Source organism: Clarias gariepinus, chromosome 5 (assembly GCF_024256425.1).
Source record: "Clarias gariepinus isolate MV-2021 ecotype Netherlands chromosome 5, CGAR_prim_01v2, whole genome shotgun sequence".
NCBI classification, from domain to species: Eukaryota; Metazoa; Chordata; class Actinopteri; order Siluriformes; family Clariidae; genus Clarias; species Clarias gariepinus.
In genome coordinates, this window is record NC_071104.1 from 6,268,213 (window position 1) to 6,295,000 (window position 26,788).

A 26,788-nucleotide genomic window follows, 5' to 3' on the forward strand; every position below is an offset into this window, starting at 1 on the left:
GGGGGTGGTAGTGTGATGGTCTGGGGTTGTTTTGCTGCTTCAGGACCTGGAAGGCTTGCTGTGATAGATGGAACCATGAATTCTACTGTCTACCAAAAAATCCTGAAGGAGAATGTCCGGCCATCTGTTCGTCAACTCAAGCTGAAGCGATCTTGGGTGCTGCAGCAGGACAATGACCCAAAACACACCAGCAAATCCACCTCTGAATGGCTGAAGAAAAACAAAATGAAGACTTTGGAGTGGCCTAGTCAAAGTCCTGACCTGAATCCTATTGAGATGTTGTGGCATGACCTTAAAAAGGCGGTTCATGCTAGAAAACTCTCAAATAAAGCTGAATTACAACAATTCTGCAAAGATGAGTGGGCCAAAATTCCTCCAGAGCTCTGTAAAAGACTCGTTGCAAGTTATCGCAAACACTTGATTGCAGTTATTGCTGCTAAGGGTGGCCCAATCAGTTATTAGGTTCAGGGGGCAATTACTTTTTCACACAGGGCCATGTAAGTTTGGATTTTTTTTCTCCCTAAATAATAAAAACCATCATTTAAAAACTGCATTTTGTGTTTACTTGTGTTATCTTTGACTAATAGTTAAATGTGTTTGATGATCAGAAACATTTAAGTGTGACAAACATGCAAAAGAATAAGAAATCAGGAAGGGGGCAAATAGTTTTTCACACCACTGTATATATATATATATATATATATATATATATATATATATATATATTGTATATATATGCGCATACATTTAACTGGAACGTCTCACTATCTCACCAACATCTCACCAAGAGCAGTTATTTAACATGTACTAAAAAATAAACAGAATTTCTGCAGTGTTTATAGTTTAACTTTAAACCTTATAAAAATAATTTTTTTCTTCAGTTTAAATAGTTTTCTGTCTGATTTGTGAAATAATTATAGGTTTTAACTGTATTTATTACAACATAAACCTTTCAAATTAGACAGTTCTGGACTGTAAAAAAAGATGTTCTTTTTACATCAAAAAAGATGTATTTTTGACGGTAAAGTTCTGGCAACCACAGGTGCCGTTTTTTTACCGTAAAATTTACTGTTTATTTGTTACAGTGTACTTTCAACGCTGTTACAGATAATTAAACCAGATAAAAAAATATTTAAACTAGATGAAACAGATAGATAATAACTAATCAAACCAAATGAAAAATTAGACTCTCTTTCATGTTGTGCTCACACCCGAGCCTAACGTACCGCTTGTTTCCACTCAACTATAAAGACGGTCCTGGCCTCGGCTGATGCAGACAGCCTTTCTCTGATAGTGTGGGTCTGCATTCTCTCAATATTTCAAGACTGGAATTCCCACAAAGTTCTGTAGCTGATCCGGCATCAGAGAAAGTGGACTCCATATTAACTTAAACACATCTCCTGTTATACTGAACTTACATTACACACAGTATGTGTCATTTCCTTACAAGTTTCAAAGTCATATAGGCCTATAATATTGATTTTGTAAAGCTGCTTTGCCACAATTACCATTGTCAAAGCTCTATATAAATAAAACTGAACTTAATCGCTCTCTTCAAGGGGAGTAAAATATTCTAGGTTCTGATCTGATATGGTTAGCCTATCATTTTCATATTTTTTTATTAAATTGTCTGGTTTTAAAGCCAGACTTTTTGCCTAATGTTTACAATTACACTGTACACAGTGAAATCCAGTGGAAATCCTTCCGAGAAGAGTGGAGTGCAGAGGGACAGGGGACTTGATTGGGAATCTGACATCTGAAATGGGAAGACACAAACGTGACTAAATAACTAATTTGATTTGTGAGCTGAAGTAAAAGCTAATAGAAATTTAAAAACAAATAATAAAACAGGATAATCATTTTCAAGAAGGTGATTAAATGTAAGGTGTAAACGTGTAATGGCTTTAATGTGATTAGGATGGCATGGCTGTAATCTTATTGGGAAAACGGAAAAGATTTTCTTTTTCTTTTCAAATTCCCAAAGCTGGAAAAGTGCCTCTAAGAAGGTCTGAAAAAACCTAAGGTCTGAAAAATCTTTTTAAAAAATTCCTTTCAGTCTATTAATAAAACAATAGCAAAAGATTCAACATGACGGTTAGAGCAGGATTCGCTCAGGGTTTTGGTTCCTCACAGTATTTCCTTCCTCTTGAGCTCCATGGGTTTTTCACTCTTGCGTTGCTTTCCAGTAAGGCTGCCCTGAAAACACTTGTGCTACAAACATTTTGTTTAGGGAAAATTTGACATATTAGGACAGTTAAACTTTTATCAGTTATACAGCGTTTATTTTTTAGACTAAATTCAAAAACCTATAAAATATGCGTGGTATGTTTTTGTTGTAAAAGTGTATGATAGAATTAGAATGACATAACCTATGTGACATCATAGGGTCTGGCCAGGATTAAACAGGAAGCTGACATCAAAAATCTCATGGGTGTAGACATGACATAAACTTTGGCCAGTTTTGGTTGGGGTTATGGAAGTATCATTTATAAATGCCTTTTTGATGAATATTTACAGTATATATGCTTTAGTACAGTGGGAGAAAGTCAGAAAGTCTGCCTTTCTCACAAAAGAACAAGGCCTAATTCCTCAATAGGGAACAATAATAATGTCCACAAAAGTGCACTATCCAGTGAGCTCTTAGTGCTGGCTCCAAATATCTTGGTGATCTACTGAACCGACAAACAAAATGATTCGAGGAAATCGAAACAACATTAAAACACAGTAAGTGGAGAAATGAAAAGGTAACTTTGATCATTTAACTGCATTATAAGATTATTTTTGTGAAGCATTTTAATAAGCAGATGACTGAGGTGGACTGTGAAAAATTGAACATTACTTAGGCTAAGGAGTATGTAAAGATTTTTATTTACTGTAATCGCATTTCAAAAACTAATCTTGATGTTTCTTTTATACTTCAGTATTATTTAATTCTGAATTATTTGACTCAGCTTTTAGTGTAAATTTTAGAAAATAATGGTTATGAATTTGAAAAATAGTAAATATTTTATAATGCCGATAATTTTGTTACTGCTTACATGGTAAATGTAATAAACTGAATGAAATACAGTATTAGAATATGCTGGTGACAAGCCAGAGTCAGGACCCCAGCAGCAAACCAAATCAGGCCGAGTGTCTGCTAGCTTCCTTAAACTAACTTATTAAATGATGTGGATTGATGTCTGTAAGTTTAGGAAATGAAAATTTAACACTTGTAGTATGTAAGTTTAAACATGTTGGTTTTGAGTAGCAACTATTTTCTTTTAAGAATTCTTGAAGAAGAAGGAGTTCTCTGTGTTGTTAACATACTGATTTAATACATGCTGAGGTCAAATCCCAGTCTCTGACAGATTACACAGATTGTTCATTTAAACCTGCTAATGATCATGAAGAATGTTTTTATGTAAAATCCCTGATGTCATGCTTCTAGCCGGTTTTTAGACTGCTTTAGTTACTTTTCTCTGCTTGTGACTATCTTTGTAATCTTTATCATCTGATTCTATACAATTTTACCTGCAGTATAGTTGAGTGAACAAGTGATTCTGAACACAGGATTCACAAATCTTTATTTGCTGTCAGCTAAACACCTAAAATTAGTTTTAAGAATGTTTCATTATTTCAGTGCAGTTAGCCTGCTAGCGCTAATGTCTGTGCTGATTTACAGTAAACTGTGAGAAAGTGAAATAAGTGTGCACAAGCATGCATTTATGGCATTTGGCAAATGCTCAGATGCAGAGTGTCATATTTTTATCTCATTTTACACCAGAGCAATTGAGGTTTATGGGCCAAGGGACGAACTGGTGGCGCTAGGGTTATTATCTGGAACCTGCTGCTCAGTAGCCCAACGCTTTGGCTAAAATTAGCTTATTTGTGTTTTGAGGCCACTTTCTTCCTTTGGTCCAGTTCTGATTCACACATGCCTGTTGCGGGAGCGTTTGGTTGTGAACAGGTGCTGGTGTGCTGAAATAATGTATTTACTTTGTCTCTCAGTGGTTTTAATTTTATTACTGGTTGGTGTATAATGTGTCGTTAATGTTCTGTTTATTACTACATACAGGGTCTCTCGATTTGTAGGTAAAACACTCAATAATTTCATGATTAACAAACAGAAGAATAATATTTGTAAAAAAAAAATGATTTAAAAAACTTACTTCTGTAAAGATTGTCTGCGAAATGACAAAATGTAAATGTAGACTAATGTAGGCAATTTTTTAGGAGACTTTTTGTAAATAACTCTTAATTTTCATGCATGTTAATGTGTAAGATGTAAAATCCACCATCTCTAGGATGTGTGTGTTAGTCGGGCTTGTTGTCTGTCTGAGGAGGCGGAAAGTTAAGACTATACTTTCAGGAATCATTTCTAAGGTGTTTAATAGGAATATGATGTGAAAGTGTTATGTTTCTCTAATCGCGATGAGGAGTTATAGTGTGTTTTTCCAAGCAGCAACCAGGTTTAAACTACTGAAGCTTTTTCATGGGCTTTAACCTTTGATGAATGTTCTCTGTTTCTCATGATCTGAGTGATTAGTAGTTTTTAAATGATTTAGTAATTTTTTATTTTTTTTGTTTGAGCTCTCTTATTTTTCTTCAAATGCAGAACATTAATAATTAAAATTTAATGTTTAATTAGACCAACTTTTGTAGAAGAGTTTGCTGGCTGAAATAGGAAACTATGTCAGACTGTTTTTAGTAAAGAATAGTTAACACAATCATTTCTGTAATCAGGTATGGTAATGATAGTATCTAGGTTTTCTTTTGAACAGGAGGGACTGGAGTGTGTTACGTGCCTACTGGGCTGCTGAGTCAAATTATGCATTCCAACATTACCTTGAGTTTTATTCATAAAAATGCTAAGATTAAAATATAGAAAGCTTGTGGAGACACATCCGTATTCTTCTATACTTCAGCTTTTCCTTGTCCACATCTCTAATCAGAGTTGAACAATCTGTGTAGCATTTATGTAAAATCTTGTTCCAGTTCCCTAGTTGCTATTTTTATCAGTTGCTAGTTCATTGTTTATACCACTGTCTTGAAAGATAGAGGTATAAAATGGCAAAAATAAATAGGGAATAAATGTAAGCATTCACACACATCGTTGGTCTGTATTTAACTAAATGAACTAAACCGTATTACGGCATCATTATTATTTCATCAGCATTAATTTATCAGAGACCTGAAAGGGAGTTGAAATGAGCTAGGCTCTGTTATTCCACTAGGGGGCAGAATCAAGATATATTATAATAGGTATAGATATAAAAAGACTATTATACCTATCTTTAATGTCATAAAAGGGAAAATTCATTATAAAGATTGAGTGGTAAAAAGGCTGTTGAGTGAAATGCCTAGAACGGTCACTAAAAAAAATAAACAAAACCAAACAAAGAAACAGAAAATTACATAAAATACCTGACAAAGTAAAATATGTTGAAAATGAACAAAACAATTAAAACATAACATAGTGAAACCTATTTAACCACTCTGACCATGGACTCTCTCATTACTGCTTCATGAGAAACAAAGAACATTCATTAAAGATTAAAAAGATTTTTTTATAAATCACATTCATGCTCAGAAGAGAACATCATAACTCCTCACCGTAGTGAGTGTGATCACTTTCACATCATATTCCACTTAAACACTCCAGAAATGATTCCTGAAAGTATAGTCTTAACTTTTCACCTCCTCAGACAGACAACGAGTCCGACTAACACACACCTCCTAAAGATGGTGGATTTTACATCTTACACATTGACATGCATGAAAATGAAGTTATCTACAAAGAGTCTCCTTAAAACCAAATTGATTTTGAATAACTGAATGAGATTAAGTTATGAGATGATGAGTGTAGTAATTACTGACACCAAACATTCTCAAAATACATTTCCTACTAGAGCAAAGATAAACTCCATAAGTAAATAGAAACTTTATATTACTACATTAAATAATAAATAATTAATTTTTTTTTCATTAGGAAAAGTATCACAGACATTTTAACTGTAATGAAATCAAATGAAGACTAATAATACTTAATGAGAAATATTTACAATGAACTGTATAAGGTTAACTTATTTTTTTAAATTTTAGGATATTTGAGTTTATCTGCCATGAAGTAAGGTATATTATCATCAAGGTAAGAATACATCTGGTTGTTGATTTGTGATCTGGAGACTAATAAATGAAAACTGAATAAATATTCATTGAGCACTATTGAGATTACATTGGCAGCCAATACAGTGTGGATAATATAGGGGTGATGTGCTCATATCTTCTAGTGAGGACTTTTGCTGCTGCATTTTAAACTAAAGCCTATTTATGCACCTAGTTGAACAACCAGACCGGAAGGCGTTAGAATTGTCCAACCTAGACATAATAAAAGCATGAAAAAATTTTTTGCATCATTTAGTGACAATGTATTCCTTATCTTGGCAATATTTCAGAGGTTAAAGAATTCTATCCTGGTAATATTATCAACATGAGCTTCAAATGCAAGACTGGAGTCTATAATCACACTGAGGTCTTTTACTGTTGCACTTGATGGAACAGAAAAACCATCTAGAGTTACAGTGTGATCAAAGAACTTACTTCTAGCTGCATGTGGTCCTAGTACCAGAACATCCATCTTGTCAGGATTAAGCAGAAGGAAGTTAATTAACACCCTGTCACTTATGCCCTTCACACATTGCTCAAAGCTGTTTTTTTGGTGAGACATATAATTTTGTGTTATCAGCATAACAGTAAAAACTGATACCATGCTTACAGATTATGTTGCCCAGAGAAAACACGTAAAGAGAAAAAAGCAATGGGCCTAAAACTAAACTCTGTGGAACACCAAACTCCATTTAAGAACATGCAGAATAGTCACCATTTGTTGTTTGAGGCCCAAAGTTCAGAAACCTCCCTGAGGGGTATTTAAGGTCTGTACTAACCACACTTCACATTTGAACATGACACATACATTCGTACTTAAATATAAATGAAGACAAATGCTCTTTAAAACATGGACAATACCACTGCTGCTGCCACACACACACCCACACACACACACACACAGACACACACACAAACACACACACACACACACACACACACACACACACACACACACACACACACACACACACACACACACACACACCTCATTTCACACTCCACTCCATACTGCTGTCATACCAACATGCCATATTTTTCCCTTTGTACATTTCATATAATTCATAGAGTTTATATGCTTACATTTATTTTTAAAATAAATATGACTGATGAGTTTAGACAGGAGTTTCCATGGACTATGATGTTTGCAGATGATATTGTGCTTTGTATTGAGAGCAGGTGGAGGAAAGTCCAGAGAGGTGGAGGTATACTCTGGAAAGCAGAGGAATGAAGGTTAGCTGTAGCAGGACAGAATACATTCAGAGCTCGATTTGAAGGGTTATGTGGGAGGGTGGCACCCCACGTCGAAAAAAAAATGACAAAAACCATAATCCCCTCTGTAAAACCACAATCCCCTTTAGATTAAAAATCTGTGTATTATGTAAATTTGTCATAAAATGAAATATTTGGACTCTAAATATGATCATCTATAAACTATGCTGTAAATAACAGCAATTAGCCAATCGGAATCTGTTTATGTAGATTTTTTTTTACTATTTTATTTCTAAAACAGTTTTTAAAAACAGTTTTAAAAAATACTTGACGACCTGTTAATTTTTTTTTTTACAATTCGACCACAGAATACATGTGAGCAGAGGTAAAGAAGGTACCAGGGGTAGCTCAGTGGTTAAGGCATTGGACTACGGTTCGAATCCCAGACCACCAAGTTGACACTGTGGGGCCCTTGAACAAGGCCCTTAACCCTCAACTGCTCAGATGTATAATGAGATTTAAAAAAAAAAAAAAGTGTAAGTCTGCCAAATGCCAAAATGTAAAGTGCAGGACTTAGGGTCTTAGGGTTAACAGTCCAGAGCAACAAAGGGTGTAGAAAGGAGGTGAACCCTGTGCACAGGGAGGGTGGAAAAGTCAGGTGTGTTTTGTAACAAACGATTATCGCAAGAATGAAGAAGGAAAGGTGTACAAGACAGTAGTGAGACCAGCGATGCTCTGAAGAAAAGACAAGAGGGAGGGTTGGAGCAGAGATGAAGATGTTGAGGTTCCCTTTGGAAGTAACAAGATAGGATTAAGAATCAGAGGAGTCATTTCCCTATTGAATAAGACATTCAATCAATTTCTTATCAGTGACTATAAAAATATATCAAATGCATATGTTAGAACACTGCCTTAAATTACAGTAAAATATTCTTTAAAAAAACATATTTTAGGTTTACAATAAACAAATATTTAAACTAAATAAAATCCTTCTATAAGATGAAAAACCTTTTACTAAATACAATCACACAATGGATAATTATATAAAATACAATGTTCCATCTACAGTACAATATACCTATTCACAAGCTGTTCAAAATACAATTTTTAATTTATTCTTAAAGTACCATTGCATTTTCCCAACATTTTTTCAGAGCAGAAATGAAATGAAAATCATCAAAAGAAACAAATTTTAACAAGAAATGCACAAACCCGGTGACTATGTCTGGAAAACACTTAAATGACTGCAGCGACTTTGGCAAATCACAATTGTGTCCATCGCAAGCTAAAAGTTATCGTGGGCAGTGGAAGGGTAAGTGCTACATGCACAATATACTTAATATTATGTTTAATAAGTGCTTTAACACTTAGGAGACTGCAGATGTTTTGACACTAAAGAAGTTCTGACATTTGTGTATTCTTCAGTTACTTATAAACATATAAATGGCTAAAGTCTGATCACACTCTATTCAGCACAAACTAGACTACAGTAATATGTGAGCAGCATGTATGTGCAAGTTTGTATTTTGGAGAAAATAACAGTTATGCGCTGTTATTGAAAACAACAACAACAACAACAAAAAATAAGGCCACAAACTCTTGCAGTCTAGAGTTGTTGCTTCAAATTGATGTGACATTCATCCACCCCGAACCCAGACCCCACAGGTTCCCATGTGGCGTCGCAGAGTCAGAGTGTCATCCTCAGTCTGTGTCCTCCATGAAACAGTGAGGACCGTCTGTATCTTACCTGCATTTGCTCTCTATCAAACAGGTGGCTAATGATTTTCACTGTCACAGCTGTTTAAAAAAAAACATGAGCAAATGCAGTATAAAATGCAGTAGTGATTCTGTCTGCGTTTTCCTACGGCCCCTCCACTAGAGGGCGCTCACCGAATCCCTAGTATCCACCGAATCCTTGGCCTCATGAACACACTGAGTCTCCCCGAACCGACTGTTTCACTCCGCACTGTGAGTCCAGCGGGTCCATAGCCGCTATTCCGAGTCTCTTGCGTTTCTGACCTTCAGGAAGTTTAATAAACATCTCATTCAGCCACGTGTTTTTACAGTTACTAGCTAACAACTACTGAGAATAAATCAAATTCAAATTGTATTTGTCACGTACACAGTCATACACAGTACGATATGCAGTGAAATGCTTTTTCGAATTCCAGTGACCTTAAAATAAAAGCTTAACCATAAGAAATAAATATGAATGGAGTCACGTGCGTACCCCAAGCGAGATGGCGGCTGTCTAGATAGGCTCCTACCCACTCGGTAATAATTATATAATTTATGACGAAGTAGTTGACATTTTGTTTAAAATAATAATTTAAAACGTTTATGATCCGGATGCTAAGAACTTAATCACGTTTCTAAGTGTATCACGATGACTACAACATCCAAATACTTCAAAGAAGCAAACCGCATGGCGACCAGGCAGAATCCACCATTAGCGGATGCTAAGGCTGCTTCGAGTCCCCCCGAAAAGCAGACTGACGCTAAAGTGAGCCTGGATAAAGTTTATGCTGAAATTACTAAAATGAGCAAGACCCTTCAGGTAGTGGCAGCGGACACAATCGCCATTAAAGAGACAATGACGGAGCTAAAAGATACCGTGAACGGGCTGCAAGTCAGAATGGAGGAGGCAGAGGGCCGTATCTCACAAATAGAGGATGTGACAGAGAGCCTGAAGACAGATAAAGATGCTAAAGAAAAGGAGATAAAAGTTTTGTGGGACCGTGTTCAAATACTTGAAAACCATAATAAGAGGAACAACGTAAGGCTCGTAGGGCTGAAAGAGAAGTATGGAACGAACGGCACCTTGGAGAGCTGTGTGAAGAAAGTTCTGAGTGCAGGCCTGGGGATCGATATGGAGGGAGAATTCGAAATTGAGAGAGTTCATCGAATACTGGCCCCCATGCCGAGTGAGGATCAACCGCCGAGACCGGTGCTGATCAGGTTTTTGAGACAATCAGCGCGGGAGAAAGTTCTGCGAGCCGTGCGGGAACTCCGTGGAATCGAGTGGGAGGATGTTAAGTTATCCGTGTTTCCCGACATGACGAAGGAACTGGCTGAAAAAAGAAAAACTTTTTTGTCTGCCAAGAAATCGCTTCAACAGTTAAACGTGAGATACACGCTTGCTTTCCCTGCTACTCTGAGATTTACTTGGAAAGGTAGAAAACGTAGTTTCACCACCACGGAGGAAGCAGAGCGTTTCATCAGCACTTTACGTGATGATGGGTCATAAACAGGTACGCCGTATAAGACAGTGATATTTTCAGATGATGAGGATTATATAAAAGTCAACCATGGGTGGAAATTAAACACGAGTGGGTTTTGAGCTTTATGGTACGCTGCCGAGCAGCATGCAGCTGGACAGTGTCATTACGAGCTGCATGGGGGGTGCCCCACGGACCAATAAGAGTTATTTTTCGTTGTTGCATGTTATATTTGCAACTTTTTTTTTGTTTTCAGGCTTTGGCTTAGAGACCAGGGACTGGTCAGAGCTCCCAGGTTCTGTTTTAAGGGAGCATTTTAAGTTACTTATTTGTGTTCATAACGTTTTTTGCAAATTTTTCATTAAAAAAGGTTCGGTCATGACAAAGTTTATTACTAAAAGTTTGTTACTGGACTTGCTAGGCAGGAAGGTCTATATAGGTATACATACACAACAGTGGGTTCCTTTGGTGCTGGAATTTTATTTTATTTCATTTTATTTCTCCCTTTCTTCTGATATCGATATTTCATAGTGCATTATGGTGGAGAACCATATAACATGTATGTCTTGGAACATAAAAGGCTGTGGGAGTCCTATAAAAAGAGGTAAAGTAATGACTTATTTGAAACATAATAATGTGGATATCGCATTTATTCAGGAAACACACTTTAAAGGAGACGAGGCTTTAAAATTAAAGTACGGGTGGGTTGGACACGTATTTCATAGCTCCTTTTCCAGCAAACGGAATGGGGTTGCCATACTAGTGAAAAAGAATCTAAATTTTGTTATGACTGGTGAGGTCAAAGACAGTGAGGGGAGAATGGTGTGTATACAGGCTACAATAAATGGTACTGCTGTGGTGTTATGTAATATCTACGCTCCAAATATAGGGGATCCTAATTTTTTCTATGAATTAAATAAGAATTTAGGGGAAATGAATGGCCAAATAATACTGGCCGGAGATTTTAACCAAGTGTGGGATGCCTTTATAGATAGAAGTATATGTAGGGACCAAACATATCCTAAAGACAGAACAGCAATTCATATGATGAGTGAGGATAATGGATTAGTGGATATTTGGCGTCTTGTGAACCCACGTGAGAGGGAATACACCTTTTATTCTCATTGTCATAAATCCTACTCCAGAATTGATATGTTTTTGATCTCAAACACCATGACAAAGCATGTAACACACTGTAATATAAATGCTATTGCTTTATCAGATCACGCTGCCGTGAAATTAGGCATTGATATTAACTGTGACAAAGAGCGAAAAGGCAGATGGAGATTAAACACCTCACTGCTGTCACACGAGGCCTTTAGTTTGTCGTTAAAAGAAGATTTAAAGTCCTTCTTCGAAATTAATACAGGTAGTACTGATAAAAGGGCAACTAAATGGGAGGCATCTAAGGCTTATGTGAGAGGGAAGATAATTGGTTATGCTTCTAAAAGAAAAAGGGAGGATCGGGTCAGAATACAGGAATTAGACAACAAAATTAAGAATTATGAAAAACAATTATCCCAATGTTTCTCAAATCAACTATATCAAGATATTTGTAAACTCAAATTTGAACTCCAGGAGATTTATAATAAAAAGGTGGAATATGCTCTATTTAGATTGGGAACGACTTTCTATGAGGAAGGGGAGAAAACTGGGAAACTGCTTGCTAGACAGCTGAAGCAAAAAAATACATGTAATCTGATATCAGCTATTAAGAAAGGAAACGGAGTAGTAACATCAGTTAAGGAAATAAATGAGGTTTTACAGAAGTTTTACAAAGATTTATACACAGCTGATATTAGTCCTAAACAAGAAGAATTTAACAGCTTCTTCTCCAAACTTAAAATGCCTAAATTGTCCCCAGAGGAGGTGAATATGTTAGAGGGTCCAATAACAGAACTTGAAGTCAGAAAAGCTGTATCTATCATGAGGAATGGAAAGTCAGCAGGGTTAGATGGGCTCCCGGTTGAATATTATAAACAGTATATAGATTTACTTGCACCCACTTTAACAGAAGTATATAATGAGGCATATGCTAGTGGATCTCTTCCCTCTTCTTTTAATGAAGCTCTAATATCGGTGATTCCTAAGAAAGATAGGGAACCAACGGAACCCTCAAATTTTCGGCCAATAAGTTTGATTAATGTAGACTGCAAGATCCTTAGCAAAATTCTTGCGTTACGGTTAGAAAAGGTATTATCCAACATTATAAACCCTGATCAAGTTGGATTTATGATAAACAGGTCATCAACAGATAACATGAGAAGGTTACTACATCTAATTTGGTTAAATAGAGAAAAAACTGACCCAATTGTTGCCGTCTCACTGGACGCAGAGAAGGCGTTCGATCGGGTTCACTGGGAATTTCTGTTTACAACTTTATCAAATTTTGGGTTTGGGCCTGGTTTCATAAAGTGGGTTTAAACATTATATAAGACACCTAAGGCATGCGTGATAACCAATGGTAAAGTTTCTCCATCTTTCGATCTCACCAGGGGGACAAGACAGGGGTGCCCGCTATCGCCACTGTTGTTTAATATCACACTAGAACCATTGGCTATAGCTGTTAGGGCTAATGCAAATATTTCAGGCGTACAGGGAGGTGACAAAGAGCACAAATTGTTTTTATATGCTGACGACATTTTGGCCATGGTCAAAGACCCAGATAAGTCCTTACCTCACTTAATGGAAACTGTCCAATCCTACTCCAAAGTGTCTGGATATAAAATTAATTGGACAAAGTCGGAAGCTACGCCTATATCCGGAATATGCAACGCAAATATGGTAACTAAATTTGGCTTTAGATGGATCCCAAGAGGAATAAAATATCTGGGTATTAAAATATGCAGGGAGTTAGAAGAGATTCCTACGCTAAATTTAGCACCACTTTTACAAAACATTAAAAATAAATTGGATAAATGGGGGAAAGTTCAGCTAACTTTATGGGGGAAAGTAAATATAATTAAGATGGTGGTTTTGCCTCAAATTAATTATGTGCTGATGATGCTCCCACTTACAATACCAGAGTTGATCTTTAACCAATATGATATGATGGTTAAACATTTCCTCTGGAACGGGAGAAGGCCTAGGATAAAGTTTAGCAAACTATGTGCAACCCGTGATAAAGGAGGGTTGGGATTACCAGACCCTCGGCTCTATCAGATATCTTTTGAAATGGCAAAATTGGCCAAGCATTGGAATAATAATACTCAATTAGACTGGGTTATTATTGAAAAAGCCTTGTCACGGCCATACAGTTCTATCGAGCACCTGTCTCAGTGCTTAGAAATAACCATAAATCCTATCATGAAGCACTCAAGAGAGGTCTGGGCGAAGATTCACAAGATGCATAAATTATCACAATGTAAACAACCATACTCTTCTTTATGGTATAATTCTGCTATTTGTATTGGGAAATCACCCATATATTGGAAGAAATGGCACATGAATGGCTTGTGTACTGTTATAGACTTGTTTGAACAGGGTGTGTTTATGTCTTATAATAATCTTGTACAGAAATATAATTTAAAGGGAAAAGATAACTACTGGAAATATCTTCAAATTAGGAATTGTGTTTCCACAAAAATTCAGCACACAGACGGAAACAATATCTTGGACTTTTTAACACTACCCCATCCTCAACAAAAAGCCTCCGTATTTTACAGGATGACTAACCAGGTGCTTAGCAATGACTGCATTAATTTAAAGACGATATGGGAAAAGGATCTTGGGACTGAATTTGGGCTCGAAGAGTGGAAAAGAATTTTGTCAAACACCGGCAAATATGTAAGAGAAGCTAGAGGACAATTTACACAGTACAAAATCTTACATAGGTTTTATTTGACACCTCTTAGACTTAACAGAATGGGTTTGACAAATAATGATGTTTGTTGGAAATGTCAAAAAGATAGAGGTACATTTATTCATTGTATTTGGGATTGTTCAATTATTCAGCCTTTATGGCACCAAACTTTAAATATCTTGAGCAAATGGCTTGGAACAACAATACCATTATTACCAAGGTTGTGTCTATTAGGAGACAGGGAGCAGATGCCAATTACTACAAAGGAAGAGTTTGCAGTGATTATGGTGGGGGTCTCTGTGACGGCTAGAGTCATTTTGAAGCACTGGAAAACTCCTAAAACCCCAGAGTTAAAAGAATGGGTCAACATAATGACCAGGACAGCTTCGTACGAACGTTTGCTTTGCAAACTACATAATAAGAACAAAGCAGGGGCCCCTGCGGGTATTCCAGTTTGGGAAGATTTTTGGTCTTTTGTGACGCTGTCTTCTCATGTAACACAATAATTGTGGCTTTTCATTGTTATTGCCATTGTAATTTTTCTCTGTTTATTGATACATCTACTTCTGTTAACTTCAGTCACTGTAATATTTTGGCCTTGCAAGCAGTATTGATACATTTGTTGTCATGTACCGAATGAAAACAATAAAAACTTGAATTACAAAAAAAAGAAATAAATATGAATAAAGGAAGTACCGTAGAAGTAAAATAGGTCGGAGCAGTCGTGACGGTGAATTGTGTAATTATCTGTTCGTTTTTATGTATGTTGTTGTTAGCAACGAGATAACTTTGGACTCAACTGATCCGAGTGAACGAAGAGAAGGAGTCGTGATTCATGAGTCATATAACCCGGATGAATCCGCATTCAGGCGGCATGGTGGTGTAGTGGTTAGCACGGTCGCCTTGCACCTCCAGGGTCTGGGTTCGATTCCCGTCTCTGTGTGCATGGAGTTTGCATGTTCTCCCCGTGTTTGGTGGGTTTCCTCTGGGTTCTCCGGTTTCCTCCCACAGTCCAAAGATATGCAGATAAGGCTAATTGGCGTTCCTAAACCGCCCGTAGTGTATGTGTGTGCCCTGCGATTGATTGGCACCCTGCCTTGTGATAAGCTCCAGGTTCTCACGACCCTAAATACGGAATAAAGCGGTATAGAAGATGAGTGAGTGAGAGAGAACCCGGATTCGCTCATCTCTACCTTCAGTTCAGTTGTACCTTAAAAGGTAAAAAATTGTGTCATCAGAGGATCTTTTCCGGACCATTAAGGGTACATTTATTAAAAAGGTACAAAACTGTTCTTTGAGGAGCGTTATTTGTGCCACTGTGTACCTTATTTTCTTAAGAGTGTGTGAGAGAAGAGGATGAAGAGGACAGTTAGATGGAGGCAGATTCTCTGGGACGACCCCTGAAGGGGAACGACCGAAAGACATAGAAGATACGCTTACATTTATATTTTATACATATCTATTAAATATTATATTTTTTCTTAACTGTATGAATTAAAATTTTCTATTCTATTTCTAATGTAATTCGCCTCTTCTTGTCTTCTTATTTTATTTCATGTTTCCTTTTTTTAAGGTCACAAACAGTCGTATAAGCATTTCACTGCATTACATACTGTGTGTACAGTTGTGTTCATGATGAATAAAATTTGAATGCAGTTGTTACACGATTTGGTCACCAGATGTCGGACAAAAACCACAAATGATTGTATCAGCTAACACAATGATCGAACCTGTTCCACATCCTGATGAATGAGAGCAACAAATAACATTTTGAATGAACAACAACGAGCTTTTCATCTGTTTATTTTCCCCCAGATTGTTTAGGGTTCATAACTGATATGAAAATGAGCAAATGATGCATGGAGGCGAGGAAAAACAGACTGCACACACACACACACACACACACACACACACACACACACACACACAGTCATGGACTACTTTGATAAAATAGTAATTATTAGATATAGCAATGCTGAAAGAAGAGAATTATGAATCTCTAAACTTTTGGTATTGTTTTAATGATCTTTAACAATGTGTGTAATTAAAAAGGTTTTGTGTGTAACAAAACTTAACACCTTTTCAAAACTCAAGATTTTAAATCTTTTCAATAAAACTAAACACAACGTATTATTCATTCTGAATTGCATATTTACATACAGTAACCACACACACACACACACACACACACACACACACACTGCAGGCTGACATCAGGCTGCACAATGATATAACCACAACAATGTCTATACAATAATTAGGCATTTGTGCTTTAACACACGTGTGACCCTGATAGACCACGCACAAATATTCCCTATTGTGATACTTTTTATAGATTATACAAAAACACTGTTTTCTCCAAACTGCCCTGATGGATTTATCTCATTTTGTGCTAAAACTGCTCACATGTAGTTTAAAAGCTACTTCATGTCCTCTTTGGAAAGTATAAACTGACCTTTGTGCTTTGTTATGGACACATCTGCATCTGCATCTGTTATCATTATCACGAAAGAGCACCAACCTTAACTAAACATAACCACTACAGATACAGTATGGACTTCATTTAACTTGAGCACATGAGCGTTTCATTTGTGTGCGTTTTTGACTCCATCATGTTTTCACACCTCCCTGAGAACATCTACACAATAACACAATCATACAACACAATAACAATACACACAGTGATTGACTTTAAGTTCATCTGAGGCTTCAGCTGAAAAAAATTATGCGTCAAGCTGCCGATAGAACAGATCTGCATGATAATACACACTGGAGTTCCAACAAATATTGCTAATAGAAGATTTTCATCTTCAGCCTAAACCCCCGAGAATCACACCAGACTTTTACCAGAACTGTCAGAAAAATCGGCTGTGTTAGAGTCCAGTGCGATTGTGCTTTGATATTTCAGTTGGTCCGTCTGATTTATTTCTTGCCTGCAAGACTTAGTTAAATAGGAAGCCTCAGCTTAACCACTTGTGCTTCCACGGTTCACCAAAAGCTGTACTCGAAGCTCACAGAAGAAGCCGCCATTCAAGCGCAAGATTCTCTTTGCTCTTGTATACAGGACATTTTCCTCCGTTGAAATGTAACTGCGAGTGATCGTCTCCGTTCCTCCGTTCCTTCAGGCAGACTGTAAGGTACTTCAGCTCTCCATCCTTCGAGTGCACAATTTCTCCTCGCTCATCCGTGAGCTCTGTTTCCCTACAAAACTTAGCACCAGTGTTTCAAAGCCAAGTCACTATTCACAGATCCAGGAGCAATTTTCTCTTGAAGGGACGCTTGGCTTTGCCTCTCACCGGCATGTAGTAGCACACTTTATTCCAGGAGCGAGCAGACAAAGAAAATGACGTAAGAGGAACATTTCCATCTTCCGCCGTAGTTGTGCACCCCCACCTCCGCTTTTTCTGCCAGGCCTGTACAGCCCCCTGCTTATCACGCAGGAGACGCAGAGACTCGGGGAGGATGGAGAGATCACTGAGCTGCTCCATCTCCAGCAGCATCACAGACAGAGTCTCTTCCAGTAGGGTGCGGTGGAGGCCTGTCTGCTGCTCGAACCATGACAAACCGTCTGCGTTGCTTAGTGATGATCTTGTGTACAGCAGCACCATTCGTCGGCAGAGATTCATAGTTTCCTCCATTACGTCTGCAATAGCTACAAAATAATTTGTCAAATTAATATCTTAATCAGTTTACTTTTATGCATGAGCTTTAAATAACTCAAAATGTCAGTGATCATCTGTAATGGTGCTATTTAAACCCAACTCGAACTACCCTAAATCATTAAAATGTAAAAAAAAATCCATATTTATATTTTGACAATACAAGACATCTATTACATAATATTTACCAACATGCTGCTTTACTGAATTAATAACTGTTTCACTTATATCAGATATTCATCAGGTATTTGTAAACCAGTCTCACACTAAACATTTAACATGTCATATAATCTATGTCATTTGTGTGTGTGTGTGTGTGTGTGTGTGTGTGTGTGTGTGTGTGTGTGTGTGCGTGTGTGTGTGTGTGTGTGTGTGTATGTTTGTGTGCATTTTTGGTAATGTATTTATTATAAAAAATTGTTATATGTTTATATATATGTATTGTGTACTCGTATCTAAGTTTGCTCCGGTCTACTTTACCTTGTCCAGGTAGACTGTCCCGTCCTAGGATAAAGAGCCGGTATCCATAGCGTTCCTCTAGAACCTGCGGCAGCGTCTTTATGGCGAAAGCCTCAACCGCTTCACTCAACGTGTCCCCTTGACCCCGGGGATACACCACGTAGGCATCATACAGTTTCCCATCACCATCTGTGGGCAAAAAAATCAGCACGTTCAACAACAAATAACGGAGTTGGAACTCATTCAAAAGTCAAACATTTAAACCCTCAAGGCAGAAAGGATGAGATCAATTACAATAAAAGTCCATGATCATTTCAGTCCTGTTTATTTCATTAGTTATTAAATTACATTAAAAAATGCCACTCCGAAATAAATATATATATAATTTAAACTGAAAAATATTATATTATTTTAGTTTTCGGATACTTTTAATTAAAATGAGATCTGGTCTTGTTTCAGTCTGCACTTGCGAAGTGCAAAGTGTACTTGGTGTACCAGGGGTCACGGCTCCCAAAACAAAGGGCCAGCTTTACACACACTTATGGACACAATTATTTGACCGAACTGTTAATTATTGACTTCAGTCGGGACCCTCACCCTAATAAATTAGCACTTTCTCTATACTGTAGTCCTTATTCATTTGTTACCTGATTTTGTCCACCTGTTCTGCGTTAGTTCACCCTGATCCTTTACATTGTAGTCTAATTATGCATTTCTCACTGTCTTATTTCCTATTTTCTTTGACTCAAGTCTGTCTCGACTTATGACTTACTGTATATCAGGTTGATGTTGCCTGCATTGGTCTGGATGTCTGCTATGGACTTTAAAATGATCCTTGACAATGATTCTTGGAATTATGTATGTACTTAGTTACCTTAGTTACTTGTATGTTGTTTAAAAGAGAGAAGATTCTCAGTTAAATAAGCATAACCAATTGTCATTGAATATATAGATTTTTATTTTCGTATTTTATTATTTCTGCCTATTGACGCCTATTTGTTTGGCTTGTTGCTTCCTGGTGACAGGAAGTTATTCGGTGTACTTTTTGCATGTTATTAACACAAGTGTTCTGGAGTGTGGAAGGGAAACACAGGTTTCCTGGTGTTCAGCGTACCTGTGCTCTCATAAAAGAAGAGAAACAGGGTCCGGAAGAGCAGAACAAGCTCCACCTTAAACTCTCTGTACAGCAGAACTCCCATGATGAAAAGAAGAGTCATCATGGAGGCCAGAAGTCCGATCGGCAGGAGCAGATCAGGGTCTAACAACATAAAGGAACGGTTAACGAAAGTTAGCATGGCTTCATCAGACAAACCAGCAACTGGTCTCTTAACTCATCATTCGACTGTGGGACAGAGGATATGTAAAAAAAATAAAATAAAGAACTAATAGAATAAAGCCAGTCATTAAAAAATATATATTTATTATTATTATTTATACTGTGTATAAGATTTATACTTACATCTACTGTATACAGTGCCTTGCAAAAGTATTCACACCCCTTAAACTTTTCCACATTTTGTTACCTGGTTACAAACATGAAGAAAATTTTATTAACCAGACCTTCTTAAATTTTAATTCAGGACCCCTGGTTTAGATCAAAGAGGAAAAGTTCAAGGGGTATGGATACTTTTGCAGGGCACTGTATGCTGTACGTACCAAAGTAGACAAATGTCTTTTATGGCTAGAAATAGTCTTATTGAAAGTAATACACAAGTCTATAGAATATTCCACATAATGAACAAACTGTCGGTTTTCTGACCTGCAGGCTGGAGCGTGTAGTTGCCATAAGCACATCCTCTATGGGTTATGGCACTGCAGGTGAAGTTCTGATGGAAATCTTCTGACAGTACCTGAGACACCACCAAGCTGCGCTCCACCCACCAACCCTTAGATACCTGCAGCTCACTGTACACACACATACACACACATACACACACAGGGACAATCAGTGTGAAGGATCACATTATTACATCACCATTGTGCAGAAGATGTGCAATTACACACCTGTTTACGAAGAATTAAAATACACAGGACCTCGCATGCTATGCGTACTAAATAAGACAAGCTCATGGAAAAGTCTTAAAGTCAAGACTACATTCAAATACACAAGAATGTCTGTTGGAAGCAAAATATGAAGAAATCAAAAGTGGCGCAAGACGTTTGTACTTCTGAGTACTGTATATGAAGAACAGCTCTTATAGTTTCTGCTTAAACAACAAGCTTTCACCATCAGTTCCTCTTTAACAGCAAGAGAAAAGGAAATGTGGTAAGAGTTGTTACTGCACTGGAAACAAGCAATGCTGTTAATCTGTGACATTTTGTTTGTGTTTTCTTGTGAGAAATTTTGTGAAAAGCTGAGATTTTTGCCTGCGTATGAGTGCAGTATTAACACTAAAGGAGTTACGTGGTCAGCTGGTGGAGTCTGGAGTCTTTAACCTTCAGGACGTTCACGGATGTTCTTTAGCAGCAGAAGGATGATTATTTTGTTTTGTTGTATAAATATAAAGGAAATCCAACATCTAACTCTTGCAGTTTGAGAAATACAACCTGAATTCCAGAAAAGTTGGGACTTTTCAAAAAAATGTATAAAATGAAAACTAAAAGACTTTTAAATAACATGAGCCAAATTTTTCTCTTCACATTAGAACCTAGAGAACATAACAAATGTTTAAACTGAGAAATTTTACAATTTTATGCACAAAATGAGCTCATTTCAAATCTGAAAAAAAAAGCTGTGACAAAGACATGTTTGTCATGGTGTAGCATCTTGTCGTCTTTTCAAAACAGTTTGAAGACATCTGGGCATTAAGCCTATGAGTTTCTGGAGTTTTGGTTTTGGAATTTGGTCCCATTCTTGCCTGATGTAGGTTTCCAGCTGCTTAAGAGCTTTTGGTCATCTTTTAACCAAATGTTAGGTGGAAGATCTGGACTGCAGGCCAATTCAGCACCTGGACTCTTCCACTACAAAGCCATGCTGTTGTAATAACTGCAGAATGAGGTTTTGCATTGTCCTGCTAAAATTACACAGGGCCTTCCCTGAAATTGAACCTAGAATTCAAAACCTTTATATACCTTTCAGCATTCATACAGTAGTGCCTTCCAACACACACAAGCTGCCCATACTGTATGCACTTTTGCACCCCCATACTATCAGAGATGCTGGCTTTTGAACTGTATGCTGATAAAATGCTGGACGGTCAACAAGAATGTCAAATTTGGACTCATCTGCCCATAGAACACTTTTCCACTTTAAAACAGTCCATTTTAAATGAACCTTGGCCCACAGCACATGGCGACGCTTCTGCACCATGTTCACATCTGACTTCCTTTCTTCATGATCTTTTCCAAGCTCTTTACATGAGATTGTGTTACCGACTGTGGTTTCTGGAAGTATTCCTGGACCCATTTAGTAATGTCAATCACACAATCATGTTGATAAGTGATGCAGCATCGTCTGAGGGCCTGAAGATCACGGGCATCCAACAAAGGTCTTCGTCCCAAATACAGTACATACAAGATTTCCATCAAATATATAACGAGTTTATTTATTAGATATATTGTAAACTTTTTCAGTTTAAACATTTGTTCCGTTCTCTATGTTCTACTGTGACGAAAATATTGGCTCATGTCATTTGAATGTTTTTTAGCTTCCTTTTTATTCAAATGTAAAAAACGTCACAACTTTTCCGGAATTTGGGTTGTAAGTCCCTCTAAGAGCAACATGTTTTAAAAATGTGAGTACTGATAAAATTATTATTTTTTTCTTTATATTCAGCATTTTAGCTCTGTTCATAAGAAAACAGTTACAACACTTATTGTAAAATAACATAGCATTTTCGTTTTGCAAGACTAACAAATACTTCAGAATTGGGTTTTATTCGCCAAGACACACACAAGAAATTTGGTTCCGACTGTTTTTAGCTCTCAGAGGACAGACTAACATAAAACACTGTACACAGTAATTACACAACATTCAGTAACTTTACAGATTAAATAACGGTGGAGAGGGTGGGGTGATGTCCTGTGTGAATCATATATATATATCATATGTATAGTGCAGAATAGTAAGTAGTAGTGATGTAGTGTGCATGTAGCGAGTTAGTCGGTGGTGCTTTTACACAATATACAGTACGAACACAAACACATATAGACAAACACTAAGTAATATCAAACCTAAACACGACTTTTGTAATATAAATATGTTTATATTTCATTTTGGTATTTTCATGCATCATATTATTACTATTATTATAAGTAGTAGTGTTATTCAGACGTCTCAAATCTCTGCCAGACTCACCTGATGGGTCCCTGGTGGATGCGTTCGAAGCTATTTTTGGAGACGGATTCACCGTTAAAGTCCCAGTTTAACGAGGTCATACGGATTCCATTGCCAGGTAAAAACACGCGGCATGTCTTGTTAACGGCAGAACCTGCTCACACAGAATCAGACAGACTCAGATCATTCTGAACGGGTCTGAACATCGTTTGTATTTGATGAGTAGGTTTTAAAGGCAACTCACCTGGAGCAACTTTTACACCGTCATCAGCGGGCTCGAGCATTTTAGGACTCCCTTCTATCTTCTCTGAAAAAAAAGGAGAAACAACCTGCTTAAAATGTGCTGTTATATAAAAATAGTCAATGTAATGGCTGATGCAGTGCAGCCTGATGCTGTGCAACGTGTAGGTTATGTACAGGAACAGAACCAAAATATCCTACGGTTCTATGATACAAGGTTCCTTTACTAATATATTATTTAATGTTTACAACAACAAAAAAATAAAATAAATTAACATGCACTAGATAAAAAAAAAAAGCCCAGAGATGATGTTTCTTACATTTCCAACATTTTACAATAAAAGTAATATATAATATATGGCAATGGAATTGTTTCCTCCGGGTACTCCGGTTTCCTCCCACAGTCCAAAGACATGTAGGTTAGGCTAATTGAAGTTCCCAAATTGCCCGTAGTGTGTGAATGGGTGTGTGAGTGTGTATATGTGTGTGTGCCCTGCGATGGATTGGCACCCTGTCCAGGGTGTACCCCACCTCGTGCCCTACGTCTACTTTGATAGGCTCCAGGTCCCCGTGACCCTGAATACAGGATAAAGTGGTATAGACGATGAGTGAGTGAGTGAGGGCTCTTGTCTGTTTTACTTTCACCGCACTGCTTACTCACCATATATCTTATTTATATATCTTATAATACTGTCTCTGCACTATAAGAAAGAATGTCTATCTCTCTGTCTGTATGTCTGTCCAGCCAGATTTTGTCACAGCCACATGCAGAACTGTCTGTCTAGACTTTACTGAATCTCCTGCAGTCTTTAGATCTCTGTCTGAAGTTTAATCTGCACCATCAGTGAATCTAAATGTGGAGTAAAAGTGATGTTATGAACAGTTATGTGTGGGATTTAATAATCTACTGTAAAATAATCTACTAATGTGCTACTGTCTCAATGTAAACAAACACCTGCACCAATAGATATTAATTAGAAAAGATAAAGTGAATATTTTTACTGGGATTAGTTCATATTTTCACTTTGGCTGAAATAACAGCGCTGAAGTGGTATAAGTGAATTTTAACACGCTGGAGTGGTTTTAAGACAAAACTTCATCTTTATCCTTTTATCTACTTTTTCCATTTCTCATCTGTGATTCACTCTCCGATTACCGAACAGGGAGTGTATTTGTCTGAGCACCAAAGAAGGACAACTTAGTGTAAACAAGGCGTAAGATACTCAACCTTACAGAATGGGATTTCTTTGTATTAATAAGTTAGACAGAGAGTTCTGCTGTACAGAGAGACACACAGACATGGACGTGGGCTTCAACCTCAAATAATCATAATAATAATAATAATAATAATAATAATAATATCTCTGACTACATTAAAGATTAGTAGATTAATAAACACTAGTGTGAACCTTTAAACTATTTCTACAAACTCCTTAACCGTAATCGACGTGTACAAACACTAGTAAATATGTACAGTATCAGAAACAGATATGTTCTCACCAATGATTTCACACTCGATGGTCTCTGTGACCACACTGGTGACTCCGGTGAGGTTAAAGGTCATCCTGCAGGTATAAAACCCAGCATCTTTGGGAGTAGCTCGGTGGAAGCGGAGCACGAGGTTGTCTTCAGTGAATTGAAGCCTGGAGTCTTGGTGAAGCAGCTGACAGCCCTGACAGAGCACATGAAGCTTTAAACAGAGCACATGAAGCTTTAAACAGAGCACATGGTGTGATTTAACCTTCTTATTCACACATTGCTGCTGTATATTGGCCTACGGTATTCTTACTAAGACAATGTTTTTGCGGTGATATTCTCACGTTTATAACTTATTGCAAAACACATTCAGTATTTCTCATCTCTGATTGCAGAGTCTTTCATTTCTCAATAGTTTAAAGAGTTTGCTTTTGCTTTACTCTTTATTTAATTATTTAATTATTTTTTTTGTTTAACCATACTGAAATGAGACTTTAAAATCTAAAAACAAAAGTGGCTACTCTTAAATGACTTCATATCTAATACAGTTACATGTACAGAAGTCAAATCCAAACCCTCAGATCATTTGCCCAAGCGCAGCTGAGAATCACATACTAACATCAGGGGTGGAATAACAAACCGTCTCAATAACAAATCTGAGTCTAAAAATAAGAGAAATCGGTATGGAATGTATAAGGTAATATATAACAATGAAAATGATCAGATCGTCCCGGTGATGAGGGAGAGACTCCCTGAGAAGGCCGTACTGTAGGATTTGGACGATATAAACATCCACACACATGCTATACACATACACACCTTGTACCAGTCTATGGAGAAGCTGTCCACTAAGTCGACATAGTCCCTTAAAGGACACCTCAGGTCGTCGTTGGTATCAGAATTCATCCGCTGCACTGCGGCCCGAGGACGACGGCATGCTCCAGGCGCCATCTCGTCCACCACTAACACCTTCACCTGCTTGTAGCACTTCTCTGGCGTTCTGCTCGAAGAGAGGTACAGTATGAGAACACAGGAGAACAAAGTATTACTGATGTTGTACTCAAGGTGGAGGTTTGAGGCAGGAGGAGCTCGGCGGGTAAGATGGACTACAGATCAGGTCACATGATCAAACCCATGTACTGTACTAGCAAGCTGACAGTTTTGTGTGAGGCCAAAGCCCTAAAAGTTCTCTGCCAATTCCTGTTACTCATGTGTAAAGAGGGTGTGACGCTGTCATCAGAACTTGAGTCAAATAACATTGAATAATCAAAAAGATCATCGTTTCAGGAAAAAAGTGATACCTAAAGCAATGAGCGCACCCAGGGTAATGAAAATCATGTAAAAAGGAAATATAGTTATTTTAGAATAATATGCATTCAAAATTTTATTATTTATTCTTTTAAATATTTTATTACATTTAGACAAGGAAAAATTTGTGAACCTTTATGGAATTTTCAGCACTAATTTGACATAAAACAAATTCAATTAATAAAAAAAAATTAATAAAACATGATTTAAATCTTAATGCAGAAAACCATGAAATTCCAAAAGGTTCACATACTTTTTCTTGTCATTGTCAGACAAAAAATGTACACACACTTCAGGAAAAAAAAAAAAATATATATATATATATATATATATAATTATATAACTTATAATGTTATAAGTATAATGTTATATATTTTGTTATATATAAAATTTTATTAATATTATATTAATAGAATATACTTCATACTATTTACTTTTTCCGAAGTGTGTATATGTTGTGTGTGTGTATATTTATATATAAATTTGATAGGTTTTTTTTTTTGGCCAGGGAGGGTTCCAATATTCTCCCTAATTTAGTCGTGGCCAATTCCTCTCCGTCACTAGGGGGCTCCACATTAAGGCTACTACTACCACTCAGTCAGGAGGGTGAAGACTATCCCGTGTTTCCTCCGAACCGCGTGACGTCAGCCGACCGCATCTTTTCGAACTGCTTGCTCACGCACCGTTAGGGGCGGAGTCACACACTTGGAGGAAAGCGCTAGCCGCTCCTTCCGTGTGCACGAGCTCACAGACGCCTCTGATTGGCTGTAGAGACGTGATAAACTGGATAAACTGCAATAATAAACTGGAACTAGACCGGGATCTCATACCTGACAACACATAGGTAGTGGCCCTGGTGTTCCATGTTGATGTTGAAGAACAACAGTGAGGAACCGTGTAGTACCATATGCTTCTGGTCTCCCGTGAGCTCCAGGCCCGTCCCCTTATCGAACCACGTCACGTTATAAGGGATTCTACGAAACTGCGGAGA

General features: G+C 37.3%; 1 protein-coding gene, 1 long non-coding RNA gene and 2 pseudogenes across 5 annotated transcripts in view; 2 read left to right on the top strand and 2 right to left on the bottom strand.

Moving 5' to 3' along the window:
• Positions 1-2,472: 2,472 nt before the first annotated feature.
• Positions 2,473-8,996, top strand: LOC128524662 (uncharacterized). Its single transcript, XR_008360554.1, has 3 exons — positions 2,473-2,724; positions 6,085-6,130; positions 8,514-8,996. It is a non-coding gene; the product is annotated as an uncharacterized LOC128524662 (long non-coding RNA).
• LOC128524838 (uncharacterized) lies at positions 4,336-4,525 on the top strand (annotated as a pseudogene).
• On the bottom strand, positions 5,473-5,669 carry LOC128524837 (uncharacterized; annotated as a pseudogene).
• Positions 8,997-16,569: 7,573 nt separating the features above from the next.
• zmp:0000000936 (interleukin-1 receptor type 1) overlaps positions 16,570-26,788 on the bottom strand; it is a 21,999-nt gene continuing 11,780 nt past the window's right edge. For 2 of the 4 annotated variants that reach the window (XM_053496609.1, XM_053496608.1), the window contains 9 exons: positions 26,628-26,788; positions 25,309-25,489; positions 24,514-24,703; positions 23,018-23,080; positions 22,795-22,927; positions 20,257-20,402; positions 19,612-19,755; positions 18,519-18,686; positions 16,571-18,031 (listed from right to left, as the gene is read on the bottom strand). The exon at positions 26,628-26,788 is cut by the window's right edge and continues 89 nt beyond it. In XM_053496609.1, the coding sequence (XP_053352584.1) occupies positions 17,622-18,031; positions 18,519-18,686; positions 19,612-19,755; positions 20,257-20,402; positions 22,795-22,927; positions 23,018-23,080; positions 24,514-24,703; positions 25,309-25,489; positions 26,628-26,788 (1,596 nt within the window). In that variant the 3' untranslated portion in view covers positions 16,571-17,621. Of the gene's footprint in view, positions 18,032-18,518; positions 18,687-19,611; positions 19,756-20,256; positions 20,403-22,794; positions 22,928-23,017; positions 23,081-24,513; positions 24,704-25,308; positions 25,490-26,627 lie in introns of all 4 variants that reach the window. The other 2 variants (XM_053496610.1, XM_053496611.1) reach the window with 2 other exon arrangements.